Source organism: Berghia stephanieae, chromosome 11 (assembly GCF_034508935.2).
Source record: "Berghia stephanieae isolate SIO BIC M18660-M18661 chromosome 11, UCSD_Bste_1.3, whole genome shotgun sequence".
Classification (NCBI taxonomy): Eukaryota; Metazoa; Mollusca; class Gastropoda; order Nudibranchia; family Aeolidiidae; genus Berghia; species Berghia stephanieae.
In genome coordinates, this window is record NC_088370.1 from 4,653,042 (window position 1) to 4,667,447 (window position 14,406).

The 14,406-nt window shown below is 35.1% G+C and overlaps 1 protein-coding gene across 1 annotated transcript in view; it reads right to left on the reverse strand.

The window, feature by feature from the left end:
• Positions 1-666: 666 nt before the first annotated feature.
• LOC144957319 (arf-GAP with SH3 domain, ANK repeat and PH domain-containing protein 1-like) overlaps positions 667-14,406 on the reverse strand; it is a 50,410-nt gene continuing 36,670 nt past the window's right edge. Inside the window, exons 24-31 of the mRNA XM_078888458.1 lie at positions 9,303-9,645; positions 7,404-7,513; positions 5,921-5,957; positions 4,404-4,444; positions 3,673-3,828; positions 2,873-2,958; positions 1,390-1,503; positions 667-897 (exon numbers count right to left, since the gene is read on the reverse strand). Of these exons, the coding sequence (XP_078744584.1) occupies positions 823-897; positions 1,390-1,503; positions 2,873-2,958; positions 3,673-3,828; positions 4,404-4,444; positions 5,921-5,957; positions 7,404-7,513; positions 9,303-9,645 (962 nt within the window). The 3' untranslated portion in view covers positions 667-822. The remainder of the gene's footprint in view (positions 898-1,389; positions 1,504-2,872; positions 2,959-3,672; positions 3,829-4,403; positions 4,445-5,920; positions 5,958-7,403; positions 7,514-9,302; positions 9,646-14,406) is intronic.

Here is a 14,406-nt window from a genome sequence, read left to right on the forward strand (position 1 = left end):
AAGCTTGTTGAAGCCAGATATGTCATATCACAGTTACTGCTCTCTTGTTGAAAATTGTATAACATCATCAGGATAGAGTCAAATCGAACACCACCTGTACAGGGTTAACAAAATTCTAAATGATATTATTGTGACCAATAGTTTTGAGAGTTGGATAAGCGTTATTATTTTGTGACTCTTGATTGCTATAATGTACACAACTCCATTCTGATCGATGGTTTTGAGTGAGAGTAGGATCAGTCTTATTTTTTTATTATCCTTCATCGTCACAACCTACATAAATCCATTCTGATCAATAGTTTTCAATAGTTTTGAGTGAGAGTAGGATCAGTCTTATTATTCTGTGATCATTCATTGCCAGTCTAAATCTACAAATTGCTGTCCATTACCTGGATTTTAAACTAGTCTATCTGTGTGTGAGTTAGTTCCTCTATCGGTTGGGATGCTGATCCTCTCATTGGTACAAAAACTTTCACACATTTTCAATTATTATCAGTACTAGAGTAGTGTCATGTATGCCTCATTTTGGAAAAAAAAACTCTTCATGACTCTCATCCTTTATTGAAGCTGCTGTTTCTCATTTTAGTAAAATCCTGATTTAAATCATAATTTTCTTAATGGATTGCTTCAGATGTTTATGTGCAGATCTTGTATATAAAAGTAATATTTGGGAGTAATTCTAGAGATTTATTTCTTTGAGCATCTATGAAAAATAATAAAAGGAGCAATAATCCTTGTAAGGTTCCCATAAATTCAGAACTGCCTCAAAGTTTGGTGTCCTTCTTTCATCTTGAAAACTATTGCTGATTCAGAGGCCCTTCATCATTCGTTGATAGGGGTGACAAAACTGAGAGGAAAGAGGCCTCGTCTATGTGTCTGTCCTTCTATTTCTCCCTCCTGTGATAAAGGAAAAAGAGAACAAAAATGTATTCGGTTTCTTACAGTTAATATATTTCAATGCATTCTTTGGTTTTTATTTGTTTCAAAATAAACAATATACGGGTGATATTAAAGACTAACAGGTATCCATTAATTTTTGAAAACTCAAACATTCCTTTCAATTCCTTTTAAGGGGTGGGGGTGGAAATTTTAAAAAGATTCCTAGACTTAAACCTTAACCATTCTGATTTCCAAGAAGTTGAACTATCAAAGGAACTACTGTGGCAAGAGATATAAAAAGAAAATTGTAAGACTTTGAAATTATATAATGTGTATTATTAATTACAAATCTAAATCTTTCCAATTTTTTGTTACCTTCACCCTCATGCATTTTTTTTTTTTTACAACCTCATGCTTCAGGTAGTCTCTTATCAATCAATAATATAGATTTATCGAGAAAACAAAAGCTCTCTTGTCAATTCAAAATTATAACAAAGAAACTGCACTTACCCACCACTCCTCTTCTTCTTCATAAATTAGCACAATAATCTCTCCTTCCTTGAAAGTCAATTCATCGTCATTGTCGGCATCACAATTGAAGGCTGCCCTAAATCTTTGCCTAGGCTGTGATTAAGAAATGTCGAAAATATATGACAAAGTCAAACTTATCATCTTGCAATAGAATAAAAACTTATCTTTAATTCTTTCCTTACCTTCTATTTTCAGATATTTTTTTCTTCTGTGCTGTCATACTTACCCATCACAATAAATGATTTTTAAAACTCAAACTCAAAAGCAATAAGTAGGTCCTATATACTATATGTACTTTGTTCAGCAAGACGGGCTTCACAAAACAGCATTAAATTCTTATGGTAAGATCAAAGATTTTTCTTCCAATTTTGTGATGGACATAATAAATCTTAATAAGAAAAATGTTCATTGTATTGTAACAAATGAGACAATTTTACCTGTAGTTGGTAAGGTGATGGTTAAGTGCTTAGGTAATAAGCAAAAGCTTAAAGATCTTCCACTTTGACAACATAGGTTCTTGACCACATTTTTGTGTCCATTTTAAATTACATGCTCTAAGGAATTTAACTGAATAATATGTTAAAGTGAATGACATAATTAGTCGGATGGTGAAAAGGTTTGAACTGAGATATTGCCAAGTTTAGTTAGAAGGTCAATTTTTTATGCTTAAATGATTAAATCAACCCTTTTTGTACATATTCGGGAAATATCAAAGCTTAATTTCACTTCTAAACATTTTTTATAGCTAGTCAAGTTGAAAAAGTATGAAATTTGAGATAAGTTGCTGGATACCTTTCCCATAATTGTGTATAACTTCATGAAAAATCACCCGATTTACTTCAAATAAAGATTAAAATGCTCTGGTGAGCGTATTCTTTCAGAAAATGCAAAAACAAAAACAAAAAAATTCAAATCCAAAATTTTCACCTTCCGACTGATTATTTAATGCACTGACACATATATGCAACTTTTTCAGCACTTGCTCACTGTTTTTAGACAAAACAATGCAGTATAAATCAAGGGATATTTCATAACTTTACTTTATGTTAGATACAGATAAGTGTGAATTAACTGGTTACAACTAGTGCATTGGCTGTCATTATCATTATTGACAAAACAATAAACAACAAACAATTAAGCTTTTATATAGCGCAATATCCACTAAACGAGCTCAAAGCGCTTTACAAGGGGTCCCTGGCCAACAGCAACACTTTTCATGTAGGATGGGACATGATGCCTTTTAGGCATTATTACATTTTTTTTCGGACAGAGACAACGCTGTTAACAGCCAGGTACTCATATTACACCTGAGTACGGTGAGAGAATACGAGTAAAAAGCCTTTTCCAAGGACTCAACTATGCGCTGAGCAAGGCTCGAACCCAGGACCTCCTATCCGAAAGCGTCATACCACTAGACCACATAGCCGCAATAAATGCCTAATTTGCTTGAATTCTCTCTTACCTTGGCCTTGCCTTGAGGGATGCCACCTACTGGATATGATGATGATGATGTTGTTGATGAAGATGTATCTGTTGTAGTCTTTGGGTCTGAAGAAGAAGCATCAAAATTTATAGTTGGTTTGATATATGAATTTTACCCAGTTCAGATTATGTCATTCACAGTTTTCTTACTCTACTCGGGCTGCACGTTCCTTTTGATCATTGTGACCTTTTAAAAGGGTTTTACGGCACTTGCAACACATTTATGTCATATCAGCGCCAGTAAAAAGGAATAAAATGGGATAGTAAAAAGTTCTAGGATTACATTTAAAGCACCCAAGAAAAAGTATCACATAGGGGAACTCGGAACAAATAGGGATCAGATGTAAATTCCAAGAGCACACCACCAATGTACTTAGTTTGAGATCACCTATAAGTCTCATCCGGACACAAGCACAAAATCCAACACAAAGAGAAATACACTCAAATGCTTACACTATACATTCAAAATAACAAATATAATAATACATAACAGAGAGATGATTTACAAGGAAAAAAATATCATCTCCCAAAACAAAAACTATGCATTTGACTGTTTCCCTCTCAGTCAGGGCTCCAGCCAGGGCCAGGACAAAACCAAGTAATCTCATTCTAAGACAAAGACAGAAAGCAATTGGAAAACAGATACAAGGGGATAGAAGACACAGTAAGTACCTCCCTGCCCTCTATGGGAAGTTAGGATTATTTACATAATGAATCACCATCCCACATTACAAAGGAGCCGACTTCATCACAGAGATACAAGCAATGGTAAGCAACTACCTGGTTGTTTTGATTGCTGCTGCTGCTGCTGCTGTTGTTGCTGTTGTTTAAGATGATGATGAATCTGTTGTTGTTGTTGTTGCTGCTGGTGGTGTTGTTGATGTAAATGATGCTGTTGTGGTTGGGAGAATTGCTGTTCAGGTCCTAATACAAATTCTGCGATGGCAAATGCATAAAAAACATTTTTAAAGTCCAATATAGTAATTTTCAACACAAATGAGGGCAAATAAATTTGAAAATGAATGTGATGTTATGTAAACCTTCAATAATAACGAGAGATGACATTTCAAAACTTCGTTTTATCAAAACAAATGATTATTTAGCATTTAAGAAAACAAATGGCTGATGCTAAAAAAGCTTATATAAATAAGGGTATAAAACATGAACTGGATATAAATAGATTTTTTTTTTAATGGACTTACGATCAACATTATCATCACCACCCCAAGTACTGTCTCAATTCAAGAATCATATCTTATATAGACAAATCTCATGTAGGCCTTGAATTTTAATGATCATGAATTGTTATCCCTTCCCCCCCCCCCCCCCCCCCAATAATTTGGAGGGTGCCTATCTTATTGCATGATTATATTTGATTTGTTTTGTACTGTAAGATAGAAAATTATGTCCGTGCTCATTTTTCAAAAGTTTTATTCTATAATCATTTAAAAAATTAGAATATTTCCTTGTCCTATAACATTAATATCAGTTCAAAAAAGATCCAAACTCACCATGTGCTTGAGAAAGTCTCTTGATATGGACTGGCACATCCCTGAAGAAGAATAAACAAACAAACTTACACATTATATGAGCGCACTGTGGAAAACAGTGTTTATGGTTTTGTAACATTGCTTTGATCTTTTGGGTGTAAAAAAAGATTACTATTCACTATTTTTATAAAAATGCTTTTAACTAATGCTTTAAACTTTATCAATATGATGCTAATATCTAATATAACTATCATTTTGTTATATTTGATTTGGGAGTGCAGGGATCAAATGCGTGGTCTTGTGATTTTTTTTCCCAGTCATTTTCAAATCTTTCTTCAAATCCCACAAGTAGTATAAAAAAAATATTGTTATTGCAACTGTCAATCTAATACGTTATTATTATTATTATCAATTGATTCCAATGCAATTTGAAAAAAAAAATCTAAATTAAAAAAAAAAAAAGTCTAAATCAGTCCAATAATTCTTTTTTAATAATTTATTTTCTAAATTCACTCAATATTAAGCTAGCATTAAAAAATGACTCAGGATTGGGTGAAGAACCGGCTGTGGCCACTCAGGGTCGAATCAGTTATGCAAGTGGACATTATCCATTATCCATGGAACACACTTAGGTAAAGAACAGATAATGTGGGACCAACCAGAGGTGTTGACTTTCAGCAGAGGTTGACTTGAAGAGAGTTGACTTTGTTTGTTTAAGGGTTTTACGGCACTTTCAACACATTTAGGTCAAATCAGCGCCAGTAAAAAGGAAAATAATTGGATAGTGAAAAGATTCTAGATATTAAAAGGACTTGAGGAAAAAGTAAGACGAAGGGGAGTGGTTCAAATAGGGAACAGATGTAGATTCCAAGAGCATACCATCAATGCACTTAGTTTGAGTCACCTAAATGTCTCACTCAGACACAAGCACAAGATCCTACTAAGAGGAATACACTCAAATGTTTACATTATACATTCAAAATAATAAATATAACAGTACATATAAGAGAGATGATTTACAAGGAAAAAAATATCATTTCCCAAGATAATAATTATGCATTTGACTGTTTCCCTCCCAGCCAACATCCACGGCTAAGGCCAGGGCAAAACCAAGTAATCTCATTCCAAGACAAAGACAGAGAGCAAATTGGAAAACAGACATAAGGGGATAGAAGACACAGTAAGTGCCTCCCTGCCCACTATGGGAGGCCATGATCCCCACCCAGAGAGTTGACTTTATGTGGGTTCCACTGTATTTGAAGAAGAAAAAGAAGATGAGGGAGGAGGAGGAGGAGAAGAAGAAAGGAGGAGGAGAAAGAGGAGGAAGAGGAGGAGGAGAACAAAGGAGAAGGAGGAGGAGGAAGAGGAAGAGGAGGAGGAGGAGAACAAAGGAGAAGGAGGAGGAGGAAGAGGGAGAAGAGGAGGAGGAGGAGAAAGAGGAGGAGGAGGAGAAGAAAGGAGGAGGAGGAGGAGGAGAATAAAAAGTTTCTTGATGTTCCCAAATTAGAGGTACTTCAAGTAAACAATAAACTACTTACCCTTTATCTAGACTACTGCTGGCAGCAGACTTGAGACCTGGTGAGGTTTAAGGTTGAGGATTGAGAATAAAGGTTAAGTTTAATGTGGAAAGGGTGATTGGGAGGAGAGGGGGGGGGGGGGTTTAAAGCGTAGCCTTCGTAAAGTTATAGCCTGACACTGACCGAAAAAAGACGTCAAAATGTCAGTCTTTGGCCACAAAAGAAAACAAATCGTGAGTTGTATTCAATAGTTCAACCAATGAGACCACGTGTTTCCATGAGCGATTCTAGCGACAACTCACTAGACGGTGCAAAAACCAAATAATATAAAGACGTCAAAATGTCAGTCTTTTTGGGTTTCAGTGTCAGGCTATGACTTAACGATGGCTACGGTTAAAGGCATGTCACAGATCACATACAAGCACTCTAATAATGTTCATCAACACACACATATATATATATATATATATATATATATATATATATATATATATATATATATATATATATATATATATAACAAGGTACTCATTCACAAGTGAGTCAAGAGAGTTGATGTGTATGAAGTGATTTATCAAAACACACAATGCCAGCAGCCAGAGTTTGTCCTTCATTTTCATGCATCTGACTACTGGAGAATGAGCGGCTATGTGGTCTAGTGGTATGACACTCGCTTTCAGATCGAAAAGGTCCCGGGTTCGAGCCTTGTTCAACATAGAGTTGAGTGAGTCCTTGGAAAAGACTCTTTACTCACATTCTCTCACCGTACTCAGGTGTAAAATGAGTAACTGGCCGTTAACAGCATTATCTCCGTCTGAAAAAAATGTAATATTGCCTAACAGGCGTCATGTCCTGTCCTACATGTTTAGTGTTGCTGTTGTAAAGCGCTTTGAGCATGTTTAGTGGATATTGTGTTATATAAAAGCTCAATTATTTTTTTTTAAACGAAAATGCATGGTAAACATTCCTTAGTTCCATAACTACCTTTAGTTCACACCAAACAGACAAATAGGTCAGTTCCACAGTGATTATTTATCACAATATTTTGACACTGGGGCAAAATATACCTCATTTTAAATTTTCAAGTCGAAGACAAATAAAACCACTGAAATGTTTATTCAACTAGTTTAAACAAAATACCCGATAACTGACGTAATTTTCAAAAAGTGTAAGCCCTGTATGTTGATTGAATATGTGGTGCGTTCATGAAAACAAGCATATAATTTACATTTTTTAACATTTGTGTCATGAAAATTTGTGTACATAAATTTTACTAAACAAGGTTGACTGTGATAAAATTTCAGATTTGCATTATTTTTAGTCGGGCTGCTACAGGCTTCTAAACTTTTCAAGATTTTGGTTTTTAAAATATTTTTCTATCGCATCCAAGATATTAAAAAATATAAATCACTTTTTTAAAATAGAATCTTCAAAAAAAATGCAATGTTTCTCTTTCCAAGAGGAAAAGAATTATGATTAAGACAAAGATAAACACGACACAAACCAGGGTTTAATTTGCCCATCGAGTTCCTGACATCAGGGGGCTGTAAGGGGCGAGGTGGAGGCTCTGAGATTGTTCTCTTGTGAGACAGATGGCTCATGTCAGACTCCGACCTGAAAATATATTGTTAAAAAAAATAATTTCATGTACATATTGAAATTAGAACGGTACCAACGCCCATGAGAAAGCGTTGAAGAAAATGAATATAAAATTTGAAGAAAAAAAAAAAAAAAAGAATAAAATAGCAACATTCCAAGCTCAAAACTCTTCTCCAACCAATAATAACATTAAAAAAAACAAACCCACATCATACTTTAACCTTCTTCTACTTCTTCTTTGTTAGTCTGTAATTTCAACCTTTGAAGATTCCCCTGACAGCAACTTGTTATTCGTTTAGACAAAGTAAACCAAGCCATTAAACTCTAACCTGGGAGACTTAGAGTTTGAGTCCGACTTCAAGCAATTTATTTTGGTTTGTTTTTTTTTGTTTTTTTTTCCCCCTCCAATTTTCTCCCCTGGAAAATATCTTATCATTCTTATTGATTTCGTACATTTGTTAATGTAACCAATGGAAACAATTAACAACATGGATGGAGAGAGCAGTTATACTTATCGACCATGACTGAATCAGACAATTCTCAGCAAGCGTCATTCAGACTGCAAAGCTTACTACTACTACTACTACTTTGTTAATGGATTATTTATGTACCTATCAAATAAAGCTGTGAAATGTTTGAGTATGAGCAACTTTGAAAATAAACTAAATACCAAACCAGGGCAATAAATACAGTGATCGATACCAAAAAAAAAAACCCTAAAAAAACACAGTGATCGAAGTAAAAGTTTAAATTGTAATGAGAATAACAGCAGTTGAACTAAATATACAAACTATGTCAAACGTCGAATTCGTATGTGACACAAAATCAATAATTCTGCAATACCAAAATACTAACAGACCATTATTAGAAAGTTTGAAAAAAAAGAAATTGGCAGGCAATAGGTGGGTAGCCTAAAGTTACATACCTTATATAAACACTGACAGTGTTTAACTAAGCTATATCACTCCTCTCAGTATAAGGGAGCACTCAACAAACAATCAAATAAAGATAAACATAATTTATGTCTCAAATTCAATATTAATAAAGAATTTTTAAATTAAAAATACAACTAGGCGTCTAACTTCTACGTCATTGCACAAGACTGAAGGGCTAGAGCTCAGGTGGTCGCTGGTTCGGATAAGTAAGTAAGTAAGTAAGTAATAAAAATTAAAGTATCCCTATTTCATCAACATAAGAAGCGCCAATTATAATTTTTTTTTGAAAGATAGAAAAGTAAAGAAAATCACCAAGGGACTCCTTACAAATGAAACCTTGGAAACTGCTTATACCTTTGGCTCTGCGAGTCTTACTTGAAAAAAATTAGAGATCAACGGAAGAGAGAATAAAATAAAAGAACTTTTACAAAAGATTGAGTTTATACAGCGCAATATCCACTAAACGTGCTCAAAATGCCTTCAAAAGGCTCCCTGACCAACAGCAACACGTAACACTTAGAACGAAACATGACGCCTGATAGGCGATGTTACGAATTTTTTTCCAACAGAGACAGCGTTATTAACAGTCAGGTACTCATTTTACACCTGAGTATGGTGAGAGAATGTGAGTAAAGAGTCTTTGCCAAGGACTCAACTATGTGCCAAGCGAGGCTTGAACTCAGGACCTTCTGATCCAAAAGCGAGTGTCATACCACAAGACCACATAGCCGCACTTACCTACTCGCTTCATCTCTTGTCGTTTCCAACATAAGTGCCTGCTCCACTCACTTTTCTGAATTAAAACAAAGCAACCATGCTGAATTGGGTTGTATTTCTAGTTACACTTTCCAGTGGTCGCCGGTACTTACTTGTTACGGTGGTGTCCATGTGTTGCTTGGGGCAGTGTTATAGGAGGGGGAGGGGGAGGAGGTTTTTTACTCCTAGGTGGGAGAGGAGGCAGCATGGTACTGCTACTGCTGTTGCTAACAACAGCAGCAGCAGCAGCAGCCTTGGAACCAACGACCCCTGACCCCAAAGCAGTTTTCTGATGACTGTTGATGGCCATCATGTCGTTGCTGTTACTATTGCTGTTGGTGGCGGCTGATGAGGATGAAGATGAGGAGGAGATCATATGGCTGACTGGACTACACCGTCCATTGTTAGACATCCCACCACCACCACCACCACCACCTGGGCCACCAGTGGATGGGACTGTGAAATAAAAAAAACAACAAAATGGTGCATATTAGTGAATTTAGCTGGTGACAGGGATATACAATAGAAGGAATGAAATTGGCAATCTCTGTTCTTTGTTATTGTTTTCAGACAGCCATTTTGGTGATTGATTCTCACTAAATTATATCAATCAGACAATAAACGTTCAAGGTTACACACAGTTTTTTGTGTGTTGGCACGTTAAATAGTCTGGTGGATATTTAGAGCATTTTATCTATATGCATGTCATCCATACAGAAAATCAAATCAAACTACAATTGAGAAAAATTCTAAACTTCAAAGTAAAAATAAATGAAATAAGACAACGTTACACTTTCTTACATTTCAAACTCCACCTTTCCTTTTGTGAAAAATTGTCATTCCATAGAAGTAGATTGTAGTCCTTCATAATCACCAATTTGCCAATAGATTGAGTTTATGAAGTGGACAGTAAGAATTATAAACTTACAACTCTCTGATCAGGACATTATCTATTATAACAGAGCACTTTCTGCAATACTCCTCTTGTTAAATACAGCTACACAATCACAACATCTAACCAAGTCCACTTGTGAGTCAGGTAAATGCCCCATCAACTTAGCTACACAGATACATGCAATTTTATGTAGTTTAATCATTTTTTACGTAACCAAATTTCTGAAAATTACAAAATTTAAAATTAACTATTATTACTTTCTTTTGCTGCTAATTCAGCTTCTGGACATCAAGATCCAATACATCTATCAATTAAGAAATAAAAAGGTTGACCGTAACCTTATACATTAATAGAACATTAAAAAATAATAAAATAAAAAACAACAACAGATAATCATTAATTCCACAGAAGTCGTGACAAGCAGATGATGAGGTACAACAAAAAATAATGACCTGGTTGGTGATTTTCAAACATCTAATTAATAATAATAGGTAATTTCAACTGAAAGTGTTTACTATTATTTCAATGTTTATGTAAAAGAGGCCCAGTGAGTCGTTTTGCTGTCACTGTCATCACCACCCTCATCATCATCATCATCATCCGTAAAAAAGCGTCATATCACAAGACCGCACAGAAATATGACTCTAGCCTTATGGATGACAAGTCACATTAATGTAACCATTTCTTAGGTACGCATTTATTATACTGAAAATTGAGATTAAATCTGGAGTAGTTAGAGCACCATATGTAGTGGGGAAAATATGGAAATGCAGTGTCGCTGTTATAGGGTTAGTTAATGAGTGAACTGAACGTCTGTTATTGAATGGAATGAAAACTGTATATAGGTATGTGTGCCGACTCTCTCTCTCTCTCTCTATCTATCTATCTCTCTCTCTCTCTCTCTCTCTCTCTCTCTCTCTCTCTCTCTCTCTCTCTCTCTCTCTCTCTCTCTCTATCTCGCTCAATCTCTCCTCTCTCTATATCTCGCTCACTCTCTCCTCTTTCTAGATCAATCTATCATTCTTTTTTTTCTTCTCAGCTTCTCTTTTGCCTCTCTCTCCTCTCTTTCTTTTCTATCTACCTCTAGCTTGTTAGAAGTGGAAACTAAAGACAAAGTCATCAGAATATATAATCCATAGTACGAGAAAACTAATACCCAGATCCTTGTGCTACAACTCTGATCACAACTAGAACACAAAAGGACAGGTGGGAAAATGATAGGATCACAGGAGATATAACATAACATGAATAGAGGTGCCTTAATGAGTCAATAAAGTGGAGATAAAGAGAAAGGGAGTAAATCTGACTCATGAATGAACAACGCAAAACAAACGACGTTTCAGCCTTTGGCCTTTTTCAAGTAAACACAAAATACATATATATTTATATTGAATTGTTTTGTGTTTACTTGAAAAAGGCCAAAGGCTGAAACGTCGTTTGTTTTGTGTTGTTCATACACGAGTCAGATTTACTCCCTTTTTCTTTACCTCCACAATTACATAACATGACATGGTTAAATGGTTAATTTAAGAATGGATCCTATACATTACTTTGATATGAAACATACAAAGTGATCTATCAATAAAAGGTAGATGATTGTAGAAAAGGATAGATGGAAATATGTCAGGTTGAAGGAAAAATAGACAGTAAAAAGAGAGAAAAAGTGTCTGAAGAAAAAAATATGTCAGGAAAATAGACGGTAAAAATAGATAAAAAGTGTCTGAAGAGAAAGATATGTCAGGTAAATAGACAGTAAAAAGAGAGAAAAAGTGTCTGAAGAAAAAAATATGTCAGGAAAATAGACGGTAAAAATAGATAAAAAGTATCTGAAGAACAAGATATGTCAGGAAAATAGACGGTAAAAATAGATAAAAAGTGTCTGAAGAAAAAAATATGTCAGGAAAATAGACGGTAAAAATAGATAAAAAGTGTCTGTTGAAAAAGATATGTCAGAAAAATAGACGGTAAAAATAGATAGAAAGTGTCTGAAGAACAAGATATGTCAGGTAAAGAGACGGTAAAAATAGATAAAAAGTGTCTGTAGAAAAAGATATGTGAGGTTAAAAGGAAATAAACCATTAAAAAAGTCTAAAAGATTAGGTGGAAATAAGTCACGGGTTCAGAAGAAATAAACAATGTGTAAATAACCATAAAGTGTCTCCAGTGGTAGATTTACTGTCAAAATGGGGGAGAAATGTTTAAGGTTCAGGAGAAATAGACCATGACAATATGTATATAAAAACCGAATGTCTCTAAAGCAGATAACTATTTTTTTTTTAAGGATAAGAAACGGATAAGGTAAGGAAGAGGGTAAAAAAAATAAACAAAAGAAATTCTGAAAGTTTTTAAAAATACATAGTGAGAGCTTGTTATTTTAGTTGGTAAATTTTTTTGTGCATATCATCAAACATGAATGACGATAATAGTGGCAGATTAGAAGGTGCAACGTGTTATTGACAGCGAGGTCATTTTCATCCAAGTTATCATTAATATCAAAGTCATTGGTGTTGTCGTACTCCTCATTGCTGTCATCTCATCATCACTATCATTGTCATCACCGTCATCATCATCATCATCATGACCATCACCAGTCATTTTTGTGTCCTAATTAGCTTATTGAATTCCCATGTTCACATACCGTCATCAGAAATCCAGAATACAAAAAAAAAAAAAAGACAAAAAAAAAAGAAAATATCCTCACACCGAATACTACAATTACGACTACAACTGGATCATAAATGTGGCCTGTCCCCAAAACAGTTTTATGTCGGGATGATTAAGAAGCTGAAAATTGAATTTATAGCCAGAAATAGCAGACTTGCGTCGCGCTTTTTATGTTTTATTAAGGAGAATTAATATCCTATTTTATTGGGCCAATTAACGATCATTCCAATTTTTGACCAGTTTAAATTTAATTTGGCTTTATAACATCGTGTTCATCCCGTCATAATACCGTTTTGAGACGATGGGTCACAAATAGGAGGGTGATGGGAGAAGATGGTCATGGAACATAGATAAATAAACAACAACAATATGTAAATAAACACACATGTGTCTCTGTTTAAAAAAAAAAAACCCCCAAAAACCCAATATGATTCTTGTAGTTCCATTTATCACTTGTCTCCATTACATCCATATTCGATCATATGCATGAAAAATTGAACAAATTTGTTCGATTTTCAATGAGGGTGAACTCCAGAGAGTTAATAATAATAATAAGAGTAGTTGGGAGACGTATAAAAAAAAAACCCAAAAAAAAACACTTATAGCATTTATATAATGTGATATCCTCTAAACGTAGTCAAAGCACTTCACAAGGGATCCCCAGCCAACAGCAGTACTTTACATGTAGGCCCCTCGACATGACACCTGTTTGGCGATATTACTTTTTTTTTCTTCAGAGACAATGCTGTTAACGAACAGGTACTCATTTTACACCTGATTCTGGTGAGAGAATGTAAGTAAAGAGCCTTTTCCAAGGACTCGACTATACACCACTCAGAGCAGGGCTCAAACCGTATGCCTTCTAACCCAAATGCGAGTGTCATACCACAAGACCACATAGTTGCACATATGAAAATCATATAACATTGTATCTGTTGCCAGAAGTCAATTTCCTGTGCAGACAGATCTAAGTCAATGAAAAAAAATTTAAAAATTACGGCCTTCTGCCACGGCATCACAAGATATCATCACCTAGGCATTCCATGAAGGAATATAGATAATCCATCAAAGAGGATGTCTTGATGTTAATAGGAATCACCCGTGTTGTCCAAGTGAGCAAATTTGGGGGTTAATAACTTTGCCCAAGGAAAAAAACGAAAGTGCCTGAAGCGGGGCTCGAACCCAGGACCTTTCAGATCACAGTGCCTTAACCACTCAGCCACTTTGCCCCCTTCAGAAGTCATTGGACATCTCAAATGTCAACCCCACCCAAAACAGAGAGGAATCATGCACACTATCACAAATTCATAAATGACGACAATACCACATGATGAAAATACCACCATAATTCAAATACCAACGTCTGACAGATACAACACTCAAAATCATCATTGTAGTAAATATATCACTTTAAAAACATTTTTAAAACATAAAAATAAACATGAGCTTTTGTGCATCAGAATATCCACTGAATGTGGTCAAATTGCTTAACTGAGGGTCCTAAGCCTGTAAGGCACTGTCACAACGCTGTTACTGGTTGCGTACTCACGTTTTACAACTTTGTGGTGTGAGACATGGAAGTAATCAACCTTTCCCAAGGACTCAAATTTGCACCACCAACAACAGCGTGCTTGAGCCAGGGACTTAAAGGCAACGTG